The 22,665-nt window shown below is 37.9% G+C and overlaps 1 protein-coding gene across 6 annotated transcripts in view; it reads left to right on the top strand.

Annotated features, from left to right (window-relative positions):
* DLG2 (discs large MAGUK scaffold protein 2) overlaps window positions 1-22,665 on the top strand; it is a 999,036-nt gene that overhangs the window by 15,338 nt on the left and 961,033 nt on the right. For all 6 annotated transcript variants that reach the window (XM_027658222.1, XM_027659729.1, XM_027658823.1 and 3 more), the window contains one exon: window positions 2,113-2,244. In XM_027658222.1, the coding sequence (XP_027514023.1) occupies window positions 2,113-2,244 (132 nt within the window). The remainder of the gene's footprint in view (window positions 1-2,112; window positions 2,245-22,665) is intronic.

Below are 22,665 nucleotides of genomic sequence, written 5' to 3'. Positions count from 1 at the left end.
CAGGACATCAGTGGTAGCTTCCAGCAGAAGCAGGGCAACTGGGGGATCCTGACTGGATCTCCGAGTACATGCAACCCATCACAAATTATTTGGAAAACTAGATACACTGCTGACGAGGGAGATTGCGCGGGAAAAGGCTGTAACTTGATGCTGGAGCTTAGGGATGGAGTAAAAATTAATGTATCCTATTAAAGCTTGAGAGGAAAATGAGGCAAGAAGATCATTACTTGATATGGGATTTATCTGGGATTTAGATTTAACACTGAAGCTGTGCTCTGTTGCTGGTTGTTGAGTTTGTAGAGTTTAAGACTCTTTTGGGGTCAACCAAAAGCAGACTTTTTCATCTTGAGGAATTCAAAAATAATGATTTCAGTGAAAATAAAAACTCTGCTCATACCCCTAAAGAATACTACTTTTTTGTAGCTGTTTTTTTTAGATAGTACACTTCAGGAAAGGAGTGCTTAATGAAGGAGGGGATGTCAGCATGCTTCACCAAGTCACTGAGAAAAAGGAATTGGTATCTCTGGTGTGGAACAGGCGTTCAAATCCCACTTTCCTAATTTCTCAGATAGTCCACTTCTAAGAAATGTTCTTAGTATGGGATGCTTTGCAATGGTTTTCCACCACTCTACTGCTTCACTGTAATATAAATAATCTTGTATTCATTACGTATACCTGTCTGTACTTGGGGGAAGGTGAATGACTGATTCCAAGCCATGATTTAAGTTAGTGACTAATTATTCTGTTGAGGGCAGCCAGAACTTTCAGTGTATCAACAAAGGTACAGGTGTCACAGGTGAGTCAGGCACAGTCATGAGGTCAAAGATACGATGTGATTGGGATTTTCATGGCAAAAGAAGCTGAGCTCACATGCAGAATTAGTTCTTTATACCCAACCATTTGTGGGGCGTACCCTAACCATATCCCAACTGGATCCACAAGTTTTGATTTGGATGATCTGTGAGGGGAGCCCAGCCCAGGTACTGTGACCTGGCCTTTAAAAGAGCTGATCTCTTTCTCTCTATCTGTGGGTTATAAATGGTCCTAATAGCACTGCTGGCTTTAGGTAGAAACAAAACAATTACCTAACCCTCAAGGTGGGATTGAAGCAGAAAATTGCGAGCTCCTTCATTATATAAATATCTACACTGCTATGCTCCCTAATCTTCCTATGTATGTGATATATACATGAGGTTGGACTCTATGATCTTGGAAGTCTTTTCCAAGTGTAATGATTCTACGATTCTATGTATTTTTATATATGTGTGTGCACATATAAGTAAGATGGTGGTGTTTGGTTTTCATATAATTTTATATGTCACTCATGCTCTTGGCAAGTGACTACACAGAGATAATAGCAGCAGCAGAAACAGAGCTCTTTTTCTCTGGGCTCTTACAGAAAGGCTGGATTGCTCCATTGGAGCCAACGCATGGATGAAAGTATACTGTCATAGTCTCATTTAGCAAAGAGGTAGATAGCAATATTATGTATTGAGGGAATAGAAAAAACTCATCATACTCTTGGACACCTGCCTTTCAGATACACTTTTGTTTTTCAGAGGAGAGAGAATTGAGTGCTGCAGATGCAAAGCAAACACTTTCATGTCTTCTCTGAATATGTTTTAAGGCCAGTTTTCCTACATGGGTATCCATAATGGTTATTGTCTATAATTTTGTAGCTTCTGCAAGTTGTAATTTGGTCCAAACCTCATAGCTTCCAGCTGGTTTTGGACAAATGAAAGTTGATGCCATTCAAAAGATTATTCTCCCTTTGCAGGGAGATCTCAGATGTGCAGTTTTGTCTATGTGGCTTGTGCCATACAGCTAATGACAATGCAGCAACATCATGCTCCCTGGAAGTGTTCAGAAGGCGTGTGAATGTGATACTTGGGGACATGGTTTGGTGTGGAACATGGTGATGCAGGGTTGATAGTTGGACTTGATGATCTTGTAGGTGTTTTCTAACCTTAGTGATTTTATGATTCCATGAACATTTGTTGTAAATGTTCCTTACATGTGTGAACAATGCTGTTCAAAATGTGTAGTTAATATTCGAGCATTTAAATACTTTACAGAGCCAATAAAGACTTTTTTGTACTTGTTTGTTTTTAGATACTGACCGAGCTTTAGTGCTGCTGGAAGAGTATTGTAAAAAACTACGGAAACCAGAAGAGCAACAACTTAAGAAAGCTATCAGAAAGGTGATGGGCATCTTTAAGAGCAGCTTGTTTCAGGCACTTCTAGGTAGGTACTAATGTTTAATACTAGATGCATGCTCTTGGAGGCCAGAGCTAGATCAGACCTAGTAACTTTCTTACTAGTCACTGTTTAATTTGGGTTTACAATGAACAGCATGTTGAGATGATCCTTCCAGGTTCTCTGTGGGGAAACTCATTGTCCTGATATTTCAAAGGTATTTTCTTACTTATAAAGACAGAAAGAGTAACAAAAAAATCATGCAAGATAAGGCATTGAATTGTTATTCCTAAACCTTGCTGCTTTCCTTTGTTTAATGGAAGATACTGAACCAGAGTAGGATATTTATGCAAACTGGAAGATGAGGCCATCTCCACAGGTAAATAGACAAAGTTTCATTGATTTCACCAGCACCAAGTAACATTTAATTTTGCATTAAGCTTTTGGGAAAAGTGTCAGCAAAGAAACTCTAAAATGAGTCAAGACAATTGCTCCAGGACACAGTTGAAACTTTGGCAGGATGTTCCCATTCATATGATGTTGCAATGTTCAAATAGGTGTGCTGGTGTATCGCTCAGTCTTTCTTCCATTTACTTGAAGTTTCCCATTGCACCTTGTAAATGATATTAAAATCAAGCGCTTGGCATTTTGGAGCTTCATATAAAATAATATAATAATGTTATATTTTCGAGGTCATGAATGTACCTGGTTGCTGTAGCATCCCTGTTGTTCCTTGTGCCATGCTTGAGCTGCCAGTCATGGGAAGTGGTGGCAGCAACTGTGCATCACCCTTGCTCCACCTTTCTCAGCCCTCTTGCTCGCATTGCATTGCCCCCTTGGTGTTTTATTCCTGTACATTTTGTGCAGAACTAGTTTGAAAGGCACATTTCCTAACACAAATGATGTTTGTGGAAGCAAACATGCCTTCAAAGTATGGCCATTTAAAGCCAGACTTTCAATAGTACTCCTTGCAGAGCTACAGTCAGGAGCAGTTAGGGAAAAATTTTGATTATATGTCATGAAAGTAGAAGTACATCAATAATGCACTGTTACTTTGAAGACGATGGAGGTCTGGGAGTGGTTTCAGGAATTTATGAAAAATGTGTGCTACCAGTCTCTTAACATTTCCTGCAACTGGAATTAATTATTGCTAGAGCTATTGTAACTTTTCCCAGCTTCTTTAAAATTATTAGCTTTATTTTGTAAACCCTACTTAATTTTAATTGCTGTATATGCTTTATAAAAGAAAAATGGATTCATAATTGAGTGGTGTTTACCAAATAGTTGTAAATGGATTTGAACTAAAGAATGAAAAATAAAGATGGGACCTTTCTGAGTTATATTTATGAAGGTGTCTGTGGATATAGAAGTATGTGCTGAAGAAATACACAGTCATGGAAGTGACATTAGCTGTACATTTACTTCTGCACTACTTTGAAGTATTCCTTCAAAGTGTTCTAACAACATGTGTGCTTTGCGTGTGGCTGCACTGCAATATCTGTATATATATTACATATGTCAGAAATGAAAAAGTGATTATAGCTACCTTAAGGTTGAATCCAAAGAAGAAATTACATCCTTTGATTTCTGCAATACCAGATTGAGGAATATGGTGTTATAGAAGTTAGATAGCATTTCAATTTGTGGGTCTTTGGATGTCTTTTCCTTGTTCTAAAATGCTTCCTTTTATAACAGAGATTTGGGAATTCCAAGATGTGTTCAAAGTCTCTCAATCTTACGTTTGGTTTGTTGTTTGGTTTGTCTCGATTCTGGAACAATACTAAAGAGTGACCTCTCACCAGTATTTTAAGTGTGGTAGATGATGTTATTACACAGTTAATAATGAGATTCTTGCATAATCATTATTTAAAAAAACCCTACTTCCATGACATCTGTTTTAGCTTCATGTCATACTTTCTCTATTCGCTTATAAATCAGACCACTACATGAGGAAATACCTAATGCAGAGCTTCTGGTCTGTTTTTAAGTTCTGTACTGCTAATTTTTTCCTTTGTCTTTTATATTTACAGAATGTCTAATGGTCTTGAAAGCATACATTTTTCTGTACCTAATCCTAATTAGTCTTAATTTTCAGAGTCTGAATGTTCACTGCTTTCCAAAACTCTATCTCATTTACAGCTGTCAAACATTTTTTTTTCCAGAATTTATTGACCTTTTGAATATTTAGGCTGTAACTACTAATGAAAAAGGTGATTTTTGTACAGAATCGTTAACCTGGATGCAGAACTGCACATTCCTACCAGGCATAAAGTTAACATAACTTTATGTGCCAAATTCAGTTTTTGTAGGTCCTACAGCTTCAGTAGAATTTGATTCCTTTACAAATAAATTCAGCTATTGTAACCATCCCTGTCCTTTAAGTGTGTGTTCAATTCTTGTTACCTTCCAAAAGGCTTTAAAAATCGGTAGGATGTCTTAAATTGAGTATAACAATAACAGATAAAGAAAACTAATTATTAATAGAGGCAGTTTTCAAATCTAGCATTGTCTAGTTCCTTTTATTCTCAAATTTATGCTTGTGTGATGTGATTCAGCCATCTTTGAACTTGGGTTCTCAGTGTGTGCAAGACTATTTTTATCTTCAATGTGTTTCATAAATATTAAATGCTGACTACTGAACAGTGGAGTAACAGAAAAAAGAGGATTCAATATTTTTCATATGTATATTCTAAACATGCAAGAAGTCACTACGATTATGTAAGAAAAAGTTTTGTGAGAGATTTACAGAAGGATTATTGAAGGATTGTCCTTTTACATTTTAATTTGGGTTCAAAAGCATTTCTTTCTCCCTTCGGGCTGTTCTTGTTGCTGGACTTCTTGGTAGAGTCACTGTGTTCAGTTACAGCTGAGTTAGTTACTAAGAGGCACTTTTTCAAAGTGACATGTAGAGCTGCAGTCTCTGGAGTCCCATTTACACTCTAGTGGCCCAAACACAATGCTTTGAAAATCCAGCTCTAAGAGGAGGGAGGAGGAGCAACTCTTCAGAAGGAGCATGCAAGGGGAAGAATGTGTTATTGACAAGAAGATATTAACATTACATTTAAGTTAATTCCGGATTTTTTTCACCAAAAGGATCTTACCAATTCTTCTCTGTGCAGTGAGGAGCTATGCTGTTGTTATGAGCTTGTAAGGATTTTTGTAGGGTCATCTGTAGCTAGATGATATTAAAATCACAAGGTGCTCTCAAATTGTAGCACATGTTGTTCTGATGTGAACATTTTTAAAACCCAGCAAAGAAGAGGAAATGAAACCTCCAGAAATCCAAATGCTTCATTTGTTGGGATTGTCTCATAATGGGGCATCTTAGAGGCATCGTACTGAAATAAAAAAGGGAAATCATGAAAGAGAGTAATAATAGTCATCTGGATGTGTCAAAGCAACCAAACATTTTTTGTTCCAGTTCTGTTCTTCATGGAATTTAATCAGTTTTTATAGTGCAATACATAGTTTAGTACAATTTATTTCTGGAAACCTCTGCTGTATATTTGTCTAGACTTCATTTCATTAAGACAAGTGCATGATTCTACAGCTTAGAAGGCAGTTCTGTGGAATGAGAATGGATGAAAGAGGTTTATGTCAGGGTTGTTTGTTTTTTTTTTTGTAGATACATCTCTATAAAACATCATTTTGTTTCTAGCAGGAATTAAAGTGCCACAAATAACTGTAATCATCTTATGCAGTATTAGGTAAAAACTAATCTCAATAGGTTTTTCTAAAATTCGGATAAACCCAATCTGCAGTGGATGACGTATTTCCTGAGGACTTTCAAACCATGTCTTATGTTTTTTTCTCCCACTTGCGTAACTTTGCCTGAATTTTAAAATGGCATATTTTCAATTAAAATCTGCATCACCTTCTTCTTCTTCTTTTTTTTTTTTAATGGTATTGTACCATTTCTGCAAAATAATGTGGATGTTCTAAAACTGCCGATCTTAAAAATTGCCATACTAAACATTACATTTTTGCACTTTGATGAGAAAAGTTGAAAATGTTGACCATTTATCTCCTCTCATGGCTAGAAATATGTGTCTAGTTACTGTAAGGGTTATAGAATTTACTGATCATCTGTACCACAGCCTGGATTTAGAGACTTAGGATATAATTTTGCATTTTTAGTAAGAGGGATTTTTTAGACTCTTCACCTCATTCAACTCACTTTAAATAAACCCTGTTATAACAACCCATTTTAAAAGAGTGATAATGTTTTTTAAACCAAATGAAAGAGGAAGCCAATTGATTCTTCTGCAATCACATGTTAATTTTCTGTTAAAATTTTCTATAGATGAAGAGACAGTATAACTAATAGTGTTATATTGTTATCCAAACTTCTAGGGATCTAGTTAAATCTTGTGATCTTCCATGTTACTGTAAGGTGCTATAGGACAGACAGGGAAAATAACAAGGACATTTCAGAGACCCAAATCAAGTGCTTTACTTTAATTATTTTAGGATATATGTATCTATTAAAAAGTAGCATAGCTTTTAAGAAATTCAAATATTTATTATAGTAAACATGAATCAAGCCAAAGTGTGGTTTCCTATGAATTTGTTTTGATTTGGTTGACCTTGGTGTTTACAAAGCTGTGAGCTGGGACTGGCATTCTTTTATAGTCAGGCCCATGGTTAAATTTCAGGATAGTTTAGATATGAATAAAAAACTGGAGAGGAGCCTATCATAGGAGTAATGATGGGCTGTTGGAACTTGTCACTGTCATAAATGGAAGACACTAAGAATGAAGAATGGGAAAGATTTTGGTAGACATAACCAGGCATGTCAACTAAGAATAATGATGAAAATATCCCCCTGCCATTTGTAGACTTCAGTGCTGAGAAGAATAATTATGCTGTTGACCATATAGAGAGAAGAATGTAGAGGCAATTAGTCAGAAGACAAGGAATTTGTTTAGGCATGTTGTATTTAAGAAGAAACTCTTTAAATAGTGACAAGGAAATTCGAGACTAGAGGGAAAGGAGGTGAGTCAGGACTGGGGAATAGATGTATGAAAAGTAGGATAAATGGTGGGAAAAGCACACCTGCATCACTGTCCTGGGCTGTAAGTGGAGCCTGCACCAAATCAGGTGTGGAAGAACAATTGTAGTTGTCAGAAGAAATGTCAGGATCATTCAACACCTCAAAAATGCGGTGCTAGTCATACATGGTAGCACTGAGATTTGCACAAAAGGTATAGAAATAATCTATAAAATACTTCAGGTTGTTACTGTCTGCTTCTGTGATCTGTCTTTAAGAAACACTGCTATCATATTTTCAGGCTTTTCTTCACAACCACCAAGACCTCTTTTGTACTTCTTCCTTTGAGCAGACCTAAGATTTATCATTCATGGCACCACAGAAAACAAGGCAGTGTGCTGTTTCACAAGATTCCTGATAAAGTTGCTAGTGTTGAGGATATCTAAATGGAGAACATGGTTGACAATCACCTTTCTGAGATTATGGTGACCTTCGCTACTACCTATCTTTCTCAGTCCACAAGAGGAAGCATGTTTCAGCACATGTATCAGTGTTTCAGGGACCAAAAAGATATGAAATGAATTGCTCTGCTGGGAAACCTTTCAGCAGGAAAGCACAACTGGGTGTTACCTATTCATACTTGCCAAGCTTGCTCTTGGTAGATGTTTGGTGTGCTTAGCTTCTTGCTGTGTAAGATCATTGATCTCCTTTGTCATCACTCTCTAGACTTACCCTCCGTGAGCTGGTTTCTTGTCATGTCAGGCTATTTCACCTCCTGTAACAACACTGAATTCCTCGTGTGTTAATCCAAGCCAAGCCTGTGCCCAGCCCAAGGACATGAGGCAATCCTCTTGCCAAGGGCCTGAGTCCAGCATTCACGAAGAATAGAACCCCCCATTGACTTCACTTGCCGGGGATCATGTGTTGGAGTCATTCTTCCAGAGATTTATATTCAAACTTTCCCTGACTGAGAAATAAAGATTCTTCTATAGCCGTATCTAAAAATATTGAAACCCTCCCTGACTATTACAAATGTCAAGGAGCAAAACAAATGTGCAAAACCTCTTCAGCGTTCTGTCACATTTGAGAGACGCTCAAATGACATCTCTGACAATGGGGAAGCCTGTTATTACTCTGAACAGAGTCCTACTTTCCCAAACTGGCATCTTTCTTTGTTGTGGCATAAATTACAGCAGAACTGAAATTTAAATTCAAGGGCAGCTTTTGTTTTGCCTGAAGACAGCTGCAGCTGCTTTTATTCTTGAAGTCCAATTCTCTTAGTAAGCAAATTTGTGCTTTCTCTGAAAAGAGCTAAAGGTAGCAGTGCTGGATCTTTGGGATGGTTTGAGATGGTTTGAAGCTGTGTGATTTTTTTTTTTTTTTTTTTTTTTAATGAGCTGGGAGCTGGATTGCAGCCGGTTTGGGGAACTAACCCTCACGGTTCTCCAGTGAAAGTTTGGTCACGTGGAGTGAACCATTTGCTGATAAAAAAAAGAAAAAAGCAGATCTGTTGTAACTGGTTTTCAGTGGATTTTGGCCCACTGCTCTTTTTGCTTCTGTGGCAATGAAATTTCTCCTGCATTATCATAATTTCTTTCAATCTCTTCTAATTATTCCCAATCCATAGTACCTGTGGATCCTTTGGAGGACATGAGGCTTCTTCACTTCTCTCAGGTTACATTGGCATTGGGCAGAGGGTTCAAAGTTAGCTGCTGAGAGCTGGCAGGCAGATGCACGTGCAAGAAAAAGACAGACGGACATCATGTTACTATAGAGGAGTCTGAAGATACTCAGAGAGGGGAGTTTCACAGAATTACAGAATGGGTAGGATGGGAAGAGACCACTGGAGGTCACCTAGTCCAACCTACCTGCTCAAGCAGGGTCCCCTAGAGCATGTCACTCAGAATTGTGTCCAGACAGCTTTTGAATATCTTCAGGGGAGGAGACCCACAACCTCTCTGGGCAGTGTGTGTTTCACTGAGGTCTGGAACATTACACAGTTTTTCTTAGCTATATCTGTTGTGAAGGAGCTGAATATTTCTCCAAAATATCTCAGAATTAGGCTGAGATAGCTTTAGCCTTTGGGACTTGCCGAGTGTTAAGGTAATGTCTTTACCAGTTAGAGATGAGAAGCAAATAGAAGAGACAGGGCATCCCACAACAGCTTCTTAATACTGAAATTATTTGATTATTTTCCACCTTGAGGGAAGATATATATGCAAAGATGTGGGTACCCTAAATCAGTTTGGGTTTTTTTTGAAAGAATTTAAATGTTAAAAGTTTGTGAATTACCAGAAAAGACCTCAACCCCAAACCTAAACTTTGATACCTCTTACATTTATGAGTATGAATGCTGATGAACTCTGAAAAATACAGAATCCCAGCCCAGGTCTGTATCTGGATTCTCAGCCTGTCTGTGTACAAGAAGAAACCGATTACAGCACTGATACAACCTGGGTAATACATAATCACTTGTAATCCTAATGCAACCCTCTGCTCATGTTTTGTTGCCTTTTAACCCATGAATGATAGCATTTACATCTCAGACAAGGAATTCAGAAGCTTTGGGGACTTACTCAAAATACAAAAGCTGTGCATTGGAAATAAACCATTTTTAATGTGGGCAATGTGATAATTATTGAGGTTGTTGGTTTTCAGTATCCGGCAAGGAATAAAAGCCGGTTTTTGTTCCTGTAGTGGGGGGGGTTTGGTGGTGGTGTTTTTGTGGTGTGCTTTTTTTTTGTTTGTGTTTTTTTTTTGTTGTTTTTTTTTTCTTTTTTATTTTATTTAATTTTGAAGTGCATTTTGGCCATATGGATCCAGTGTATAATTAGAATTAATAAAATACAGTTGCAGCAGCTGTTGCTGTGTGGCTGCTGTCCCAGTGTGAAGCTTTTCTTTCTCTTTGCATTAAGTAGGGATAGCCCTTTATTGTTGGTTGGTGATGAGATCTAGAGACAAATTATTAAGAAATTCATTTGGATAATCTGGTTTTATTTTGAATAGTCTCCTTTTTTAAGATGACCGAATATAAAAGAACAATGAGATAGTTGATTTTTTTTGTGTTAAAGGAAGAAAATCTGGATGTATATCTTGCTAATGTAGTTTGTACATCTACTAATAAAATGGAAGAAAATAATCTGGAGCAAGCTGTTCCATCACTAATCCCAATGTTTATTTTTGTCTCTAAAATAGCAGAGCTGTTCTCCCACTCTAATGTTTTGATCTGCAGAGTCATTTTAGGCTAGACTGTGATGTGTTTTTTGTTCAGTGAATATAACTTTTTAAGAAACTGCATGGTAATTCTGAAATCACAGGAACATTTTAACCTTGAAGTGCATTATACTTTCTGTTTCTCAAAGCTGTAATAAATGAGCCAAATTTATTTCCTGGTACCACCTCTGTGGATCACTTGGAATCTCAATACTCTTTCTTAACCCTGTGCTTCCAGTGTCATGGGAATCAGTGAAAAAACCACTGATTTAAGTGATTTAAGTGCAATTGGGATTGAGCACTAAATAATAAGATGCATGAAAGTAAACTAGTTAATCTTACGTATACATACCTGTATATATTTGTGAATATATATGTCTATATTTATAATACTTATATAAATGTATATGTATATTGTAATAGGAAGCCATAGATATCTATTTATCTCAAACTTCTACTGTAGTTTGGAGCTCTGTTAAATATTAAAGTATGTGTTGAGAAGAAATGCTGCAGAGTGTGTTGTTCATTCCTGTAGCCTGTTTATTCTGTCATGTGGTCCATTTTCTGTGATGGTGTTTGTGCTCTGTCACCTTGCTCTGCCACAGATAATTACGTGCTCTTTGCAAAGAAGACTGAATTTATGTCTTTCATTTGTTCTTTCCTGTCTCCATTTTGTCATCATAGTTGTGTGGTTTTGAGTTTCTGCTGATGAAACTGATTAATGCACTATTGCATCCCAGGCATTAGAAATAGCAAATAGTTTTTGCAATAATTAGCATTATGTTATGTTACACAGAAATGCTGTAACAGTGTGAAAAGAAGTGATCAGAGGGCAGTGCTATAACTAAACTGACTTCTGCGAACAGAGTTCAATTCCTGTGCATACATAGAGTGTGATACTTCTTATTTATTTAACCTCACACATTTTTTCTTCAAAACTCCTGATTCATGCAGTGAGCAGAAGGGGCAGGACTCATGGGAAAGTATTGAATTTAAGCTTTTCCATTGTTATTTACTCTATGATGAAGTGGTTGTAGTTCTGTGTGGCAGAGGTTGTAGTTCTGTGCTGAAGCTCTGAGAAATAGAGGTAAAAATATCTACTTATTTTAAAAGCCTGGTTGGAAACGCTTCTGATCTGATACATCACCACATGCACCACTTTTAATGTCTGATCTCAGCTCCAGTTGCAACAGGGAGTGTCACTATTTCATCAAGACTGTCCTAGTGTCTCATTTTGGGTACTTAATACATGAGGATCACTTGATGGTTAATCATTTTTGAAAAATACTGCATATGTGACTTCTTGACCACAGTGGGACTATCAATAGGAGTTGGGGGTAGGATCTAATTCCCAGGGTGGCATTTAATACTCTTAAGCTAAAGAACCTTAAAGAAATCTTCTTATTGCTCTCAACCGTTCAGCTCCTGAGATAAATGGTGCAAAGGTTGCTCAGACAGCTTTCCCAGGGCAGGCCCATTCTGTATACTGAACAAAGTGTCAGAGCAGAGGGAAGAACGATCTGTGACCATATACCTAAAGTATGACACTTTCTAACTTGGAGCTACCTTAACAACCTTATCAGTGTTTTGAAGTTAATTTCTCATAGTGATTTCCTAGACTTTAAGGATAGTAAAAAGAGCTTTTGTTCACAATTTCTATTGTGTGATCATGCCGATAACACACATTTTAAAATGAGATCAAAACTGTTGAATACTTTCACAGCAGCTTTCTCTGCTTGAGCTGATGGGGATGCTAATGCTACCAATAGTACCACTTCCTTTCTCTTAGATCAGATTTTTGTTGCAAAAGGTAGGTGGTTTAGATGAATTAGATGGCTTTCTACTGCAAAATAAGTGTTTTGAAGGCATATTTCTTGGAGGTACTGGAGTTTGGATCACTATCATTTTTGATGTGCTATTGATAATAGAAATGTCAAGAGTAGATGGTGTTGGAGTAGCTTTGCTCAGAGGAACCACTTCCAGATCCTGGCTCTGCCACTTGCGTTATTGCACACCCTGGACCAGTCCTCTGCCTGCACTGCAGATATGCCCCTACTGGCTTCTCCCACCAAAATTCTGGTGTTTTATATAATATTTATATTTTAAATATTTACATGCAAATGACATATATTCACAATATTATATATATGTGCATGTGTCTATCTCGTATTGGCCTCATTAGCCACCAGCGTGCCTGTAATAAATGTGGATAGAGCCTTCCTTACTCTTCGTTCACAAAGCCCAGCCATGATGATGAATTTACCTATATACATATTCATATATATGAATATGGGAATATGTTAGGAGATTCACTGTCTTCCCAGAATCCAACTACCTGCAGGTAGTAGGAGGAATAGTTGTGGGGGAGTATCTTTCAAAACAGACAGAAATTAGATAGCAGGAGAAATCCAACCTAATTACTCTGAGACAGAGGGATAGATACAGAGCTGAAATGTTTACTGCCTATTTTCTACCAAGTCTTGCATTTTCTTGAGTTATTTTTGATCTCCAGTGTTGAACTGAACTGTACCTTCATTCTTTTTCTTCTTTAACCTTTCAAACAAAAGGACTGTTCTGTTTTTATTCTTGTCATCATTTCATACACAGCCTGCCTTTTGAGGATTTACCAGTAAATTTTGATGTGGTAGACTGCATTTCTCATGTTTGTTTTTAACATATAGCAATTAATTTGTAGTCTAAGTTGTGTAAATGCAATATGGAAGAAAACAATATACTTGGAAAAAAGTAACTTTGAACTCTTTTAAAAAGCTGAAGTAGTCAAACCCTTCCTCTAAATAAAGTTTAGAGTGACATCTTGTGGTAACATTGATTTCAAATGTGTATATCTGTTGGCATTATTTTGTTTTGTCTGCAGTAAGCGTAGTGTTCTCTGTTTCAAAGTGTAATGAATTCCTTAGGAGAAGTGTATAATGACTTCCACTAGGACTTTTGTGAGATCAGAGAAACATTGCTATGTGTCGTAAGGGCCCTATAGGTATACTTTATCTTTTACTGCATGAAGTTTATACTGTATATATGTGAGTTCCCAGTGCTTTGAATTACAATTCAAGATGTTTTAATGCTCTTCCAGCCGTTGACTCTCTTTTGGAATTGCTCAAGAAGTTTCAACTAGCCATGATGCCAAAGCAAGCGGGAGCACGACATCTCTCCGCAACATCTTGTGCCAGTTCATTAACTGTCCAAAGATTTTCTTAGATTTAGGTAAAGATAAATATGCCCAGGAAACTAGCATGGAGGATTTGTCAACAAAGGAATGAACAAACCCGTTTATGATCCATATTGCAGTAGTGTATGTGCTTGCCACTTATGAATCAGTTTCCAAGGTACTGGGTGGTGTAAATATACCACCACCAAACCTTATCCAAATGCCTAGCACATGCTTAGACTACAGTTTTGTTCAGTATATCTAAATGAAATACAAATCTTTTCAATGCTAGGTGGGGATGTAGAATGATTTTGTGCTCAGAAGCTTAAAGGACCCAGGAAAGCATGTAAGTTTTGCTTTCTCTTTTGGGAAGCTCTCTGCAGAGATGAAGCAATAGTGGCCCTAGTGAGAACTTTGGTTGAGTCCAGGAATGTATTGCCTGGTACAGTCTCTCAAATCAGGCATATGAAGGTCTGTTCCCATTCCTCAAGAGGAGAAAGATGCTGATATTCTGGTAGGTCAAGTTTTAGCTACATGAAATGGTAATTAATGTTATCATAGTGCCCATCTGGCAGGTTGAATACCTGATTGTAAAATTATCTGTTCAATAAAAGATGCTTGACCTTTCTAAGAAATAAATTCTTTTTAGGAGAATGGATCCATTAGTACATGTCAAATGGAAAGTCCCTCTACTACTGCTTCGTGGTGCATCACTTGCAACCGTGGTCCCAGGTCTGCTGTCAAGTCTTGTGACCATGGGAGGCTGGATCCAGGAAAGGACTCTGTGCTTGTGAAACTCAGGTTTTTGTTAGAGGTATTTTTGTCCGTGTGAGGGTACCAGCACTGAACAAATGATTCATGTGATGTGCTGGCAATGTTGAGGATTTTTAGCTTTGTGGTAAAGCACACAAGGAACATAAGACCAAAGAAGCCCAACTCGATGATCCTAAAAGGGCCATCTGGTGACCTCATTTATTAATTTAATGAAAAACAAAGACACAATATTTTCAATTAAGATGGATGTTTGGCTCCCATGCCAGGATTGGTTTTGGTGGATACATAAGTACAAATTAAGCTGTTAATATAATCCTAGTACTGAAACTGGAAGCGCTGATATAGATTTGGTATATCAAACCAAATCAAAAACAAAGCAGGTTATTTGGAGAGCCTCTCAGGATGGTCTATCTGGTTACATTTCTCAGATATAGTTTAGGAAAAGACTGTAAAATTTATATATGAAGTACACAAAGTGTGTTTAAATGACATATTTGCTGGGATAGTTCTGGAAATTTCCTTGGCAAAGTACCTCCATCCATTCCAGCAGAGGCTATTGAAATAATAAATAAATTTGTAGATACAATTAGGTAGCAAAATAATGCTGATCTCTTTTAAATGCCCTCTCTTTTTGTCACAGCAAGAAATGACTGGTTATGATGTTTCACGGCAAAGGAAAGCTGTCTACTCTTTCTCTTTTATTTCTGCTGCTCAGACAGCAATGTCCCTGTTGCAGTTTTTGAATGGCTGTTTGGCAGAATTTGTCCTGTTATTAATTGGAATCTTCTCTAATAGTTTTCATCTGCCCAAGAAAGAACTTGCTTTTCATGCTGAGACAGCTAGATATTAAGTAGGTGATGCAATGGGAGACTTTAAAGAGGTTTCCCCATAATGCCGGACATGAGGCTGAGATGGCATTATACAAACCAGTTTTTTCTGAATTGTGACTTCCACATGGTGAATTCTCTGCACTGGCAGGAGATAACCCATTGATGCAACCACGAGGAGAATTGGGGTAGAAACCCTGTGCCAGCTGATGACCATTGCTCCTGGGTATGGTACTCCATACTGGATGGGATGTGTTGAAAATAAGGGCTTATCAGTTAGACAGTGTTTGGGTGGGTGGAATAGCTGTTTGAGGGCCTAATTATTGAATCCTTTGAACTCCAAACAGCTTCTTTCAGCAGCATAAAATCTGACTGTGCTGTGATCACACTTAAGTCCCCTGGCTCATTTTGTCAGAATAAAAAGAAGATTCTGGCCATTCTGACCCTGACTTTGTGCCAGTGTTCCCCTCACTGCAGTTCAGAGGTGACAGGCTGCCTGCAAGGTCCTCCAGTATTATTGAAAGCCACAGGAAATTTAAATTTAAAGTGAAGGTGACTGAAGAACAAAATTACCTGCAGAGTTTGGGGGGCATTGCTTTAAGTAATTGCTATCTACCCATGTAAATCCCTCTGGGACCTCTTTTGGATTAAGTATTCCTTACTTCTTCTCTAAAACTCTTGTTTAATATTCATGTATGTTGTTAAACAGCTGCTGCATCCTGTTCAAGAGCAGAAAGAGGGAATGCATTTCAATAGCAAACCAAGTGATACTTAAATATATCCCTTACCTACTTCAAAACAGCAGTATGGAAGTTAATTAATATTTATCAAATGCACTAAAGCCCTTGAATGAGAAACACTATGGTTGTGCAAATCATTGCTTGTTTATTTTGAGCTCTTACCTGGCCATTTTGACCATTTAGTAAATGCACTTCAGAGCAAGCACATAAAACTTGCTATAATGCTGACTTGATTTCTCATCTTTGAATGGGAACAGAATCAGGACAGACTTTCCAAAGGTATAATAATTGCAGAAATGTAGGTGTTCTACTTAACCTGAGAAAAAAGCTCTTCACCTAATGAGTTGCATGGCATTTTGCAATAGATGGTAATATAAAAAGGTTGTATTAACACAATGCAATATAGAGAGACCTTGTTAGATTTTATTACATTTTCTGCTTGGTAATTTATTACAATTAGAAAGCCTCATTCTTTTGCTTATCTTGTAATTATAGCAAGGTGTTTATGAGCAGGAGTTCCAGCTGCTTTTCTGTACAGTCTCTCATTAGATGTGGAATTAGAAAGCCCTTTTAGACTGTTAATTTTTGCTCATTACCCAGGGGGCATAAAGCATTCTAAAATGGATGTATTATGTGAGGTCAACATTATATTTTGTGAGTTGCTACCTGAGTTTCCAACAAGGACAACAAATCTCATAGATTTAGATGGACTTCAGAGGAAGGCTTCTTTATTTTGCAAACCACACCTTCAAGACCCTCCTCTAGAACAGGGAGGTAACTAATATTCCCCATTTCATTCAAAAAGCAATTTTAGGTGTCTGTGTGTACAGTGCTCCCTATCCCTGCATCTGGCTACAGTTCAGTGTTTCCATTTGACACCTAAGTGTGTCTGGTGAGAATGAGATGCCAGTGTCCATGTCTAAATAACACAGAGGCCCCCTGAGGAGTTCCGTCCTTGTGGTGTGCTGCCCTGCAGACCATGGCTCTGCAAAACCCAGCTGATCTGAACAAAAACTTTAGAGACTGACCCAGGTCCTCATAGGACACTTGTGACTGAACACAGAGCTTAACTGAGAAATCCAAAGCTTACATCATACCATAAGATCATCCAGATTTATGCTGTCAGGCTCAAGTTATAATGGAAAGCATTGTCTGACTGCATTTTCTTGGAGAGAATTTAGGCCAGTCAGGGCCTCTTCTTATTCAGATTTATCTTTGCTGTAGAAGATGGTATATGGTATCCATCTAGAGCAAGAGTGAGCCAGAAAATGGCAGGCAGCAATTAGAAATTGGAACATTTGAAAATAAGAGCACACATTGAGCTATTATTGATGTTCAAATTATTAGTAGTTGTATGACTCTGTATTTTTGCATTGTTCATGATAAATTGTTATTTTTACAAGTTGGTTAATTACTGGAAATAATTTATCTTAACAGTTTGGACAAATGAATATCAGTGGATTGAACTGCCATCTATGAGACTTTTCACTGCCAGTCTTGTTTTGGGTGGTACTTGCTCATAACATGAATGATTATGATTGAATAAATAAGCTTCATGGACTCTGATGCAAGGATCAATATTTTAATGAGAATACAAAATTAAAACCAGATACTTTATAGATATTTTACTAAACTTGTCATTATTCCAATCCCCTGTGTGTGAGCATCCAGTGATTTTATTAGTTCCCATTCTTTAGTGTCTTTTTGGAGAGGAACTTTTTATAAGGGCATGTAGTGATAGGACAAAGGGGAACTGGCTTTAAACTGGAAGAGAGAAGGTTTAGATTAGATATAAGGAAGAAATTTTTTACTGTGATGGTGGTGAGGCACTGGAACAGATTGCTCAGAGAAGTTTTGGATGCCCCATCCATGGAAGTGTTCAAGGCCAGGTTGGATGGGGCTTTGAGCAACTTGGTCTAGTGAAGGTTCCCTGCCCATGACAGCAGGGTTGGAATTAGATGATCTGAAAGGTTCTTTCCAACCCAAACTATTCTAGGATTCTGTGATTCTCTGAGCTAAGCTAGGAGCAGAGGTCATCTTAGAAAACTGTAACCAACGCTTGTGCATTGTCCACAGGCCCAAAGAAACTGAGGGTGAGATTCAATCCACATAATTTGCACCATAAATGGGTTGGTTTTTAGAATGAGGGTTACAGCTCTAAATAAAAGGCCCTTTCTCTCTAGGCAATGGAAGAAGTTGGTGCGATGGAAAGCAGGAGATCCCTTTTCAGCTGAGATGACCTGGTTAGATTGGCTGAATTCTGTACTAAGAATTCAGGCAAAGCAGAACAATAAAACCAGCAAAAATACAAGAATAGTGAAAACAACTACTGCTTTAAAACACGCTTTAAAAAAATCTGTTTCTGTGTGGAGCTGGCTTTGTTTCTGAAATACATTTATTTTTCAGAATAGACAGTCCTGAAGGAGAAGGAACCATTTTTAATCTGGAGGTCATATCTAGTTGTGCAATGGATTTTTTTGCATTGGTTTCAATATTATTTACTTAAAGAGCCTGAGCTGGAGACATATGAAGCACCAAGCCTCGAAAATCTGTCCTGTCTCTGGTGCAAAGGTTGCATGTCAGAAAAAAGGACAAGATTGTTTAGAAGCTTTCTTGGTTATTTCTGGCAATTAAGTGAGGTGTCTTGGTGACAGCATAAGAATTCCAAATGTTACTCCACACAAATTAAAATAAATACATATTTCATTGACTATTTGTCTGGGACTATAACCATTGCTACAGTAACCTAAAAACAGGACTCTAAATATTGGATAAGAACATCTAGTATTTTAATGAGATAAAGTAACTTCCAGGGCTCTGGGGAACATAAGGGACAAGCACTCTTTGTTCAGCTTTGCGAAGTGTATTGTTTATCATGTAAGGCTTTCTGGCTTGGGAATTACTGCCAAGCCCCAGTTTCCCATTGGAATGTCTTTCTGTTATCTCTTATGTCACTCATGACCTTTGCTTTCAAGATCGTTTCTTCCTTTTAAGACTTTCGTTAGAGGAGAAAATCAATCGAACAAGTTAGTAAATTTATACAAGAGATTGTGAATTAAGTATCTTCTTCACTACATTTTCACCTTTGGCCTCTGCAGCTGATATGGTAGAATAGCATTTGTGCCTTTTTGGGGCACTTGCCTCTTCTTTGACATATTTTTCCTCAGCCCCCTCAGGATGTCAGTTGTCTCCTGAAGTCCCAGAGTGCTGAGGGGTTTCCTTCAGCACTTGCCTACAGAATTTGGTGTAGCATTAGGATATATTTTGAAGGTCCCTGTAATAAGGCATCTCTTTATACCCTGTTTTTTTGCAGCTTGGCTTTACTTCCCCTAAAGAAAGGCCTTGGAAATGAACTCTGGCAGCTTGTCAAACACCAGATTTGTATTTATTCTTTTAGCTTTGTGTATTGATTTTCAGTTGGTGAGGAGATGGATCTCTGGAGAAATAGGGATGATGTTGTGAGGCACAATATAGTAATAATGCTGTAATATTGTTATACCAGGTATATTTTGCATTTAAATGGGGAACTGGCATTAAATAAAGACAATCATAAGGTAGCGAACGACATCTGGGTAAACACCATTCTTGAACTTTTGCTAAACACTGTGGGTGGTAAGTAAAGGACTAGAAATGAAGACAAAGGAATGCTAGGACACCTATACACAGTTCTCAATGGGATAAACACATTTTCAAATTGGATTACAAATTTGAATAGACTTATAAATACCTTTTAATAAGAATTATGTCATATGGTTACACCAGGTTTGTGAGGTAATCTGTGCTGGCAAAATGCTCTCATCCAGCACCACTTTTAAGGATAAATACAAGAACTGCAAGATTTCTCAGTCTAAATTCATATTCTGCAAGCTGTGCACTCAAATAATTTAGATGTGAAAGTTTCTGGAAGAACCTTCCTTTGATACAGGACTTGTTTCACTGTGGAAGGGTAACACATGCTAAGCTCTGCCAAAGGATTGGAGATATGGATGTTCCTGCATAAAAATCTCTTCATGAAACTCAAACACATTTTTTAGGATTGTGATTAATTCAAATTGTCAACTTCCTCTAGTGTGTTTAGTGCCAGTTCTCATCATGTGTTTGAAAAACAGTAGTACAAAAATAGTCATGATAAAAAGAAAGATGTTAGAGTTTGAGGTAGTTGCTCTGCCAGACATTTTGTTTTTGCTGCAAAACAGAGAATATTACAATTCCTCTTCATTGCCTTCCCTGAAAATCACTGAAAATGAGAGGTATGGTAGTCACCTATTTCAAACCCATTGCTTGTCACTTACTGCTACGTACTAGAACTGTGCCACAAACTGCAATACTTTTTCCCAAACCAGAAAATGGTTGACAAGTGTTTGGCAAAGAAGAAGGTTTTGGAAGTCTTTCACTAAGCAGTAGATTTACAATAATTCCCAGCTAACACTTTTTTGCTTGGAAGTACAATTTCCATAGTACAGTGAAAAGATTTCAAGAATTTGCTGTACAGAGGTTATGTCCTTAAAGGCTTTTGGTGGCACCATGAGCAAATTACAAACCTTTGGTGTGTGACTGGACAGCTGAAGGTGATTCTCTAATCCTTCCAAACTGGATAATGCTCTCGTAAAACAACATACAGTAAAGTGGGGCAGTTCTCACATGGAAGCAGTATATGCAAGTTCTGGGACCGAACAGATGGCTCACAAATGTAGAAGAAGCTGCAGTCAGCAGATTCTCAGTAATTTGCTTCAAGTATGGTTACATGGCAAAGTTCCTGCAAGACAAGCAGGAAGTATGGGTTTCCTGTAAGTTAATGAACTGCCCATGTGCACAGTCTCACTGTTCAATAAACCACTCTCTAAGAACGTACTGACAGCTGAAATCTATCTGGAAATGTCTTTGTTAGTGAATTAATCTGGGAACACACATATTTCCAAATGGGGGACTTAATCATCTACACAAAAAATAGCTTGAATGGTTTCTGACAAGGTTTTGGCCCATCTGACCATCATTCTCCCAAACCATTAGATTAGAGGATCATCATTAGATGATCAGCCCAGGGATCATCCCCATAAATTGGTGTATGTGGCTGCTCTAGTATGGAGGGTAAGAGAGTTTTAAAATATTAATCCGAGCTGAGTGCTGGAAAGTGGTCCCAAGCATGTGTAGTTGACATGGCATAGCTTGTGTGCTGAGTGTGTTGGGTGAGATCTCACAAGCATTGTAAGAATATGCCTTCAGACTCTTCTTCAGATGTTGCAGGTTGTCCCCATTGGTCTTATTTAAGTATATCATCTTTTATCTAGCCTAAATAATATATCTGATGACAGATACTCAAAACCATGTTTTTGTGGCTAAATTTGACTTTAGTGGATTCAAATAGATCCACTGGCCTATTAGCCTCTGTGGACAAACATGTTTTCTGTGAAGAACCCTGGTTAACTGCTAGTCAATACATAAAAAATAAAGGCTTATAGATTCTTAACAACTACACAAAACCCAGAACCTTTGGATAGTTGTTATTCATCCTTTTAAAGAATGATGGCTCACAGACTGGAGCGAAGCCTCAAGGCAGCCCAGGAAGCCAACTGTATCCTGGGCTGCATTAAAAGGAGTGTGACCAGCAGGTTGAGGGATGTGATTCCCCCTCTTTTCTGCTCTGGTGAGACTCCACTAGGAGTACTGCATCCATCTCTATGGCATCAGCACAGGAAAGATGCGATCTGCCAGAGCAGGCTGGGGGAGTCATGGCAATGATCAAAGGGATGGAACACCTCTCCTATGACAAAAGACTGAGACAGTTGCAGTTTTTCAGCCTGGAGAAGAGTAGGCTCCAAGAAGACCTTATTGCGCCTTTTCAGTACTTAAAGGGGGCTTATAAGAAGGATGGGGACAGACTTTTTAGTAGAACCTGTTGCAATAGGAAGGGGGAGGTCGTGTGGTAGATTTAGCCTATACATAAGGAAAAATTTTTTTTTACAATGAGTGTGGTGAGGCACTGGCACAGGGTGCCCTGAGAGGTGGTAGCTGCCTCATCCCTGGAAACCTTCAAGGTCAGGTTGGATGGGGCTCTGAGCAACCTGATCTAGTTGAAGATGTCCCTGATCATTGCAGGGGGATTGGCCTAAATGGCCTTTAAAAGTCCCTTCCAACCCAAATAATTCTAGGCTTCTATGATATGAATATTAGTCTTATTGACCATGAGAAAGCTTTCTGGTTTGCACTGGTTTCATTTCCTAAGCTTGTGCAAATTCCTTCCCTGTCAATCCAGTGGGCGAATAATTTTAAGAGCCACTGCTCTTTTCTAATCAAAAGATAAAGAGCATGGCAGCCCTATATCTTTAGACATGGAACTTCGTCTTCTATACCACCATTTCAATATCATAAAAATCTTCATTTGACCTAACAATCAAATCTGTCCTGACTGCATTATCTCCAGTTCATTGATCCAAGAAATATCCGTTCTATTAAACAGGAATACTTTCACTAGGAATTTTCTATATACTGTGCAAAACTTCAACTTTTACCGATAATTTTAGTGTTCTATGGTTTTTTGATGATCTTTTCCCTACTTTTTTGCTGTGTTGAGACCAAGCATAAAAGCTGGCTTTTTCACAGCATCTGCACCACTAGAAAACTTGAATTATTTTAAGGAAGTAAAATCTTCCCACCCCAAATGGCTGTAAAAGTCCACTTTGTCACAGCAATATCACAATGATGAATGTTCAAGGGCAAAGCTTTGATTAATGACAGCTGCAGTTTGGATTTCACTGATTT

The sequence above is a fragment of the Corapipo altera genome, unplaced genomic scaffold, assembly GCF_003945725.1.
Source record: "Corapipo altera isolate COAL_440 unplaced genomic scaffold, ASM394572v1 0, whole genome shotgun sequence".
NCBI classification, from domain to species: Eukaryota; Metazoa; Chordata; class Aves; order Passeriformes; family Pipridae; genus Corapipo; species Corapipo altera.
This window is presented reverse-complemented; position numbering and strand designations above follow the sequence as displayed.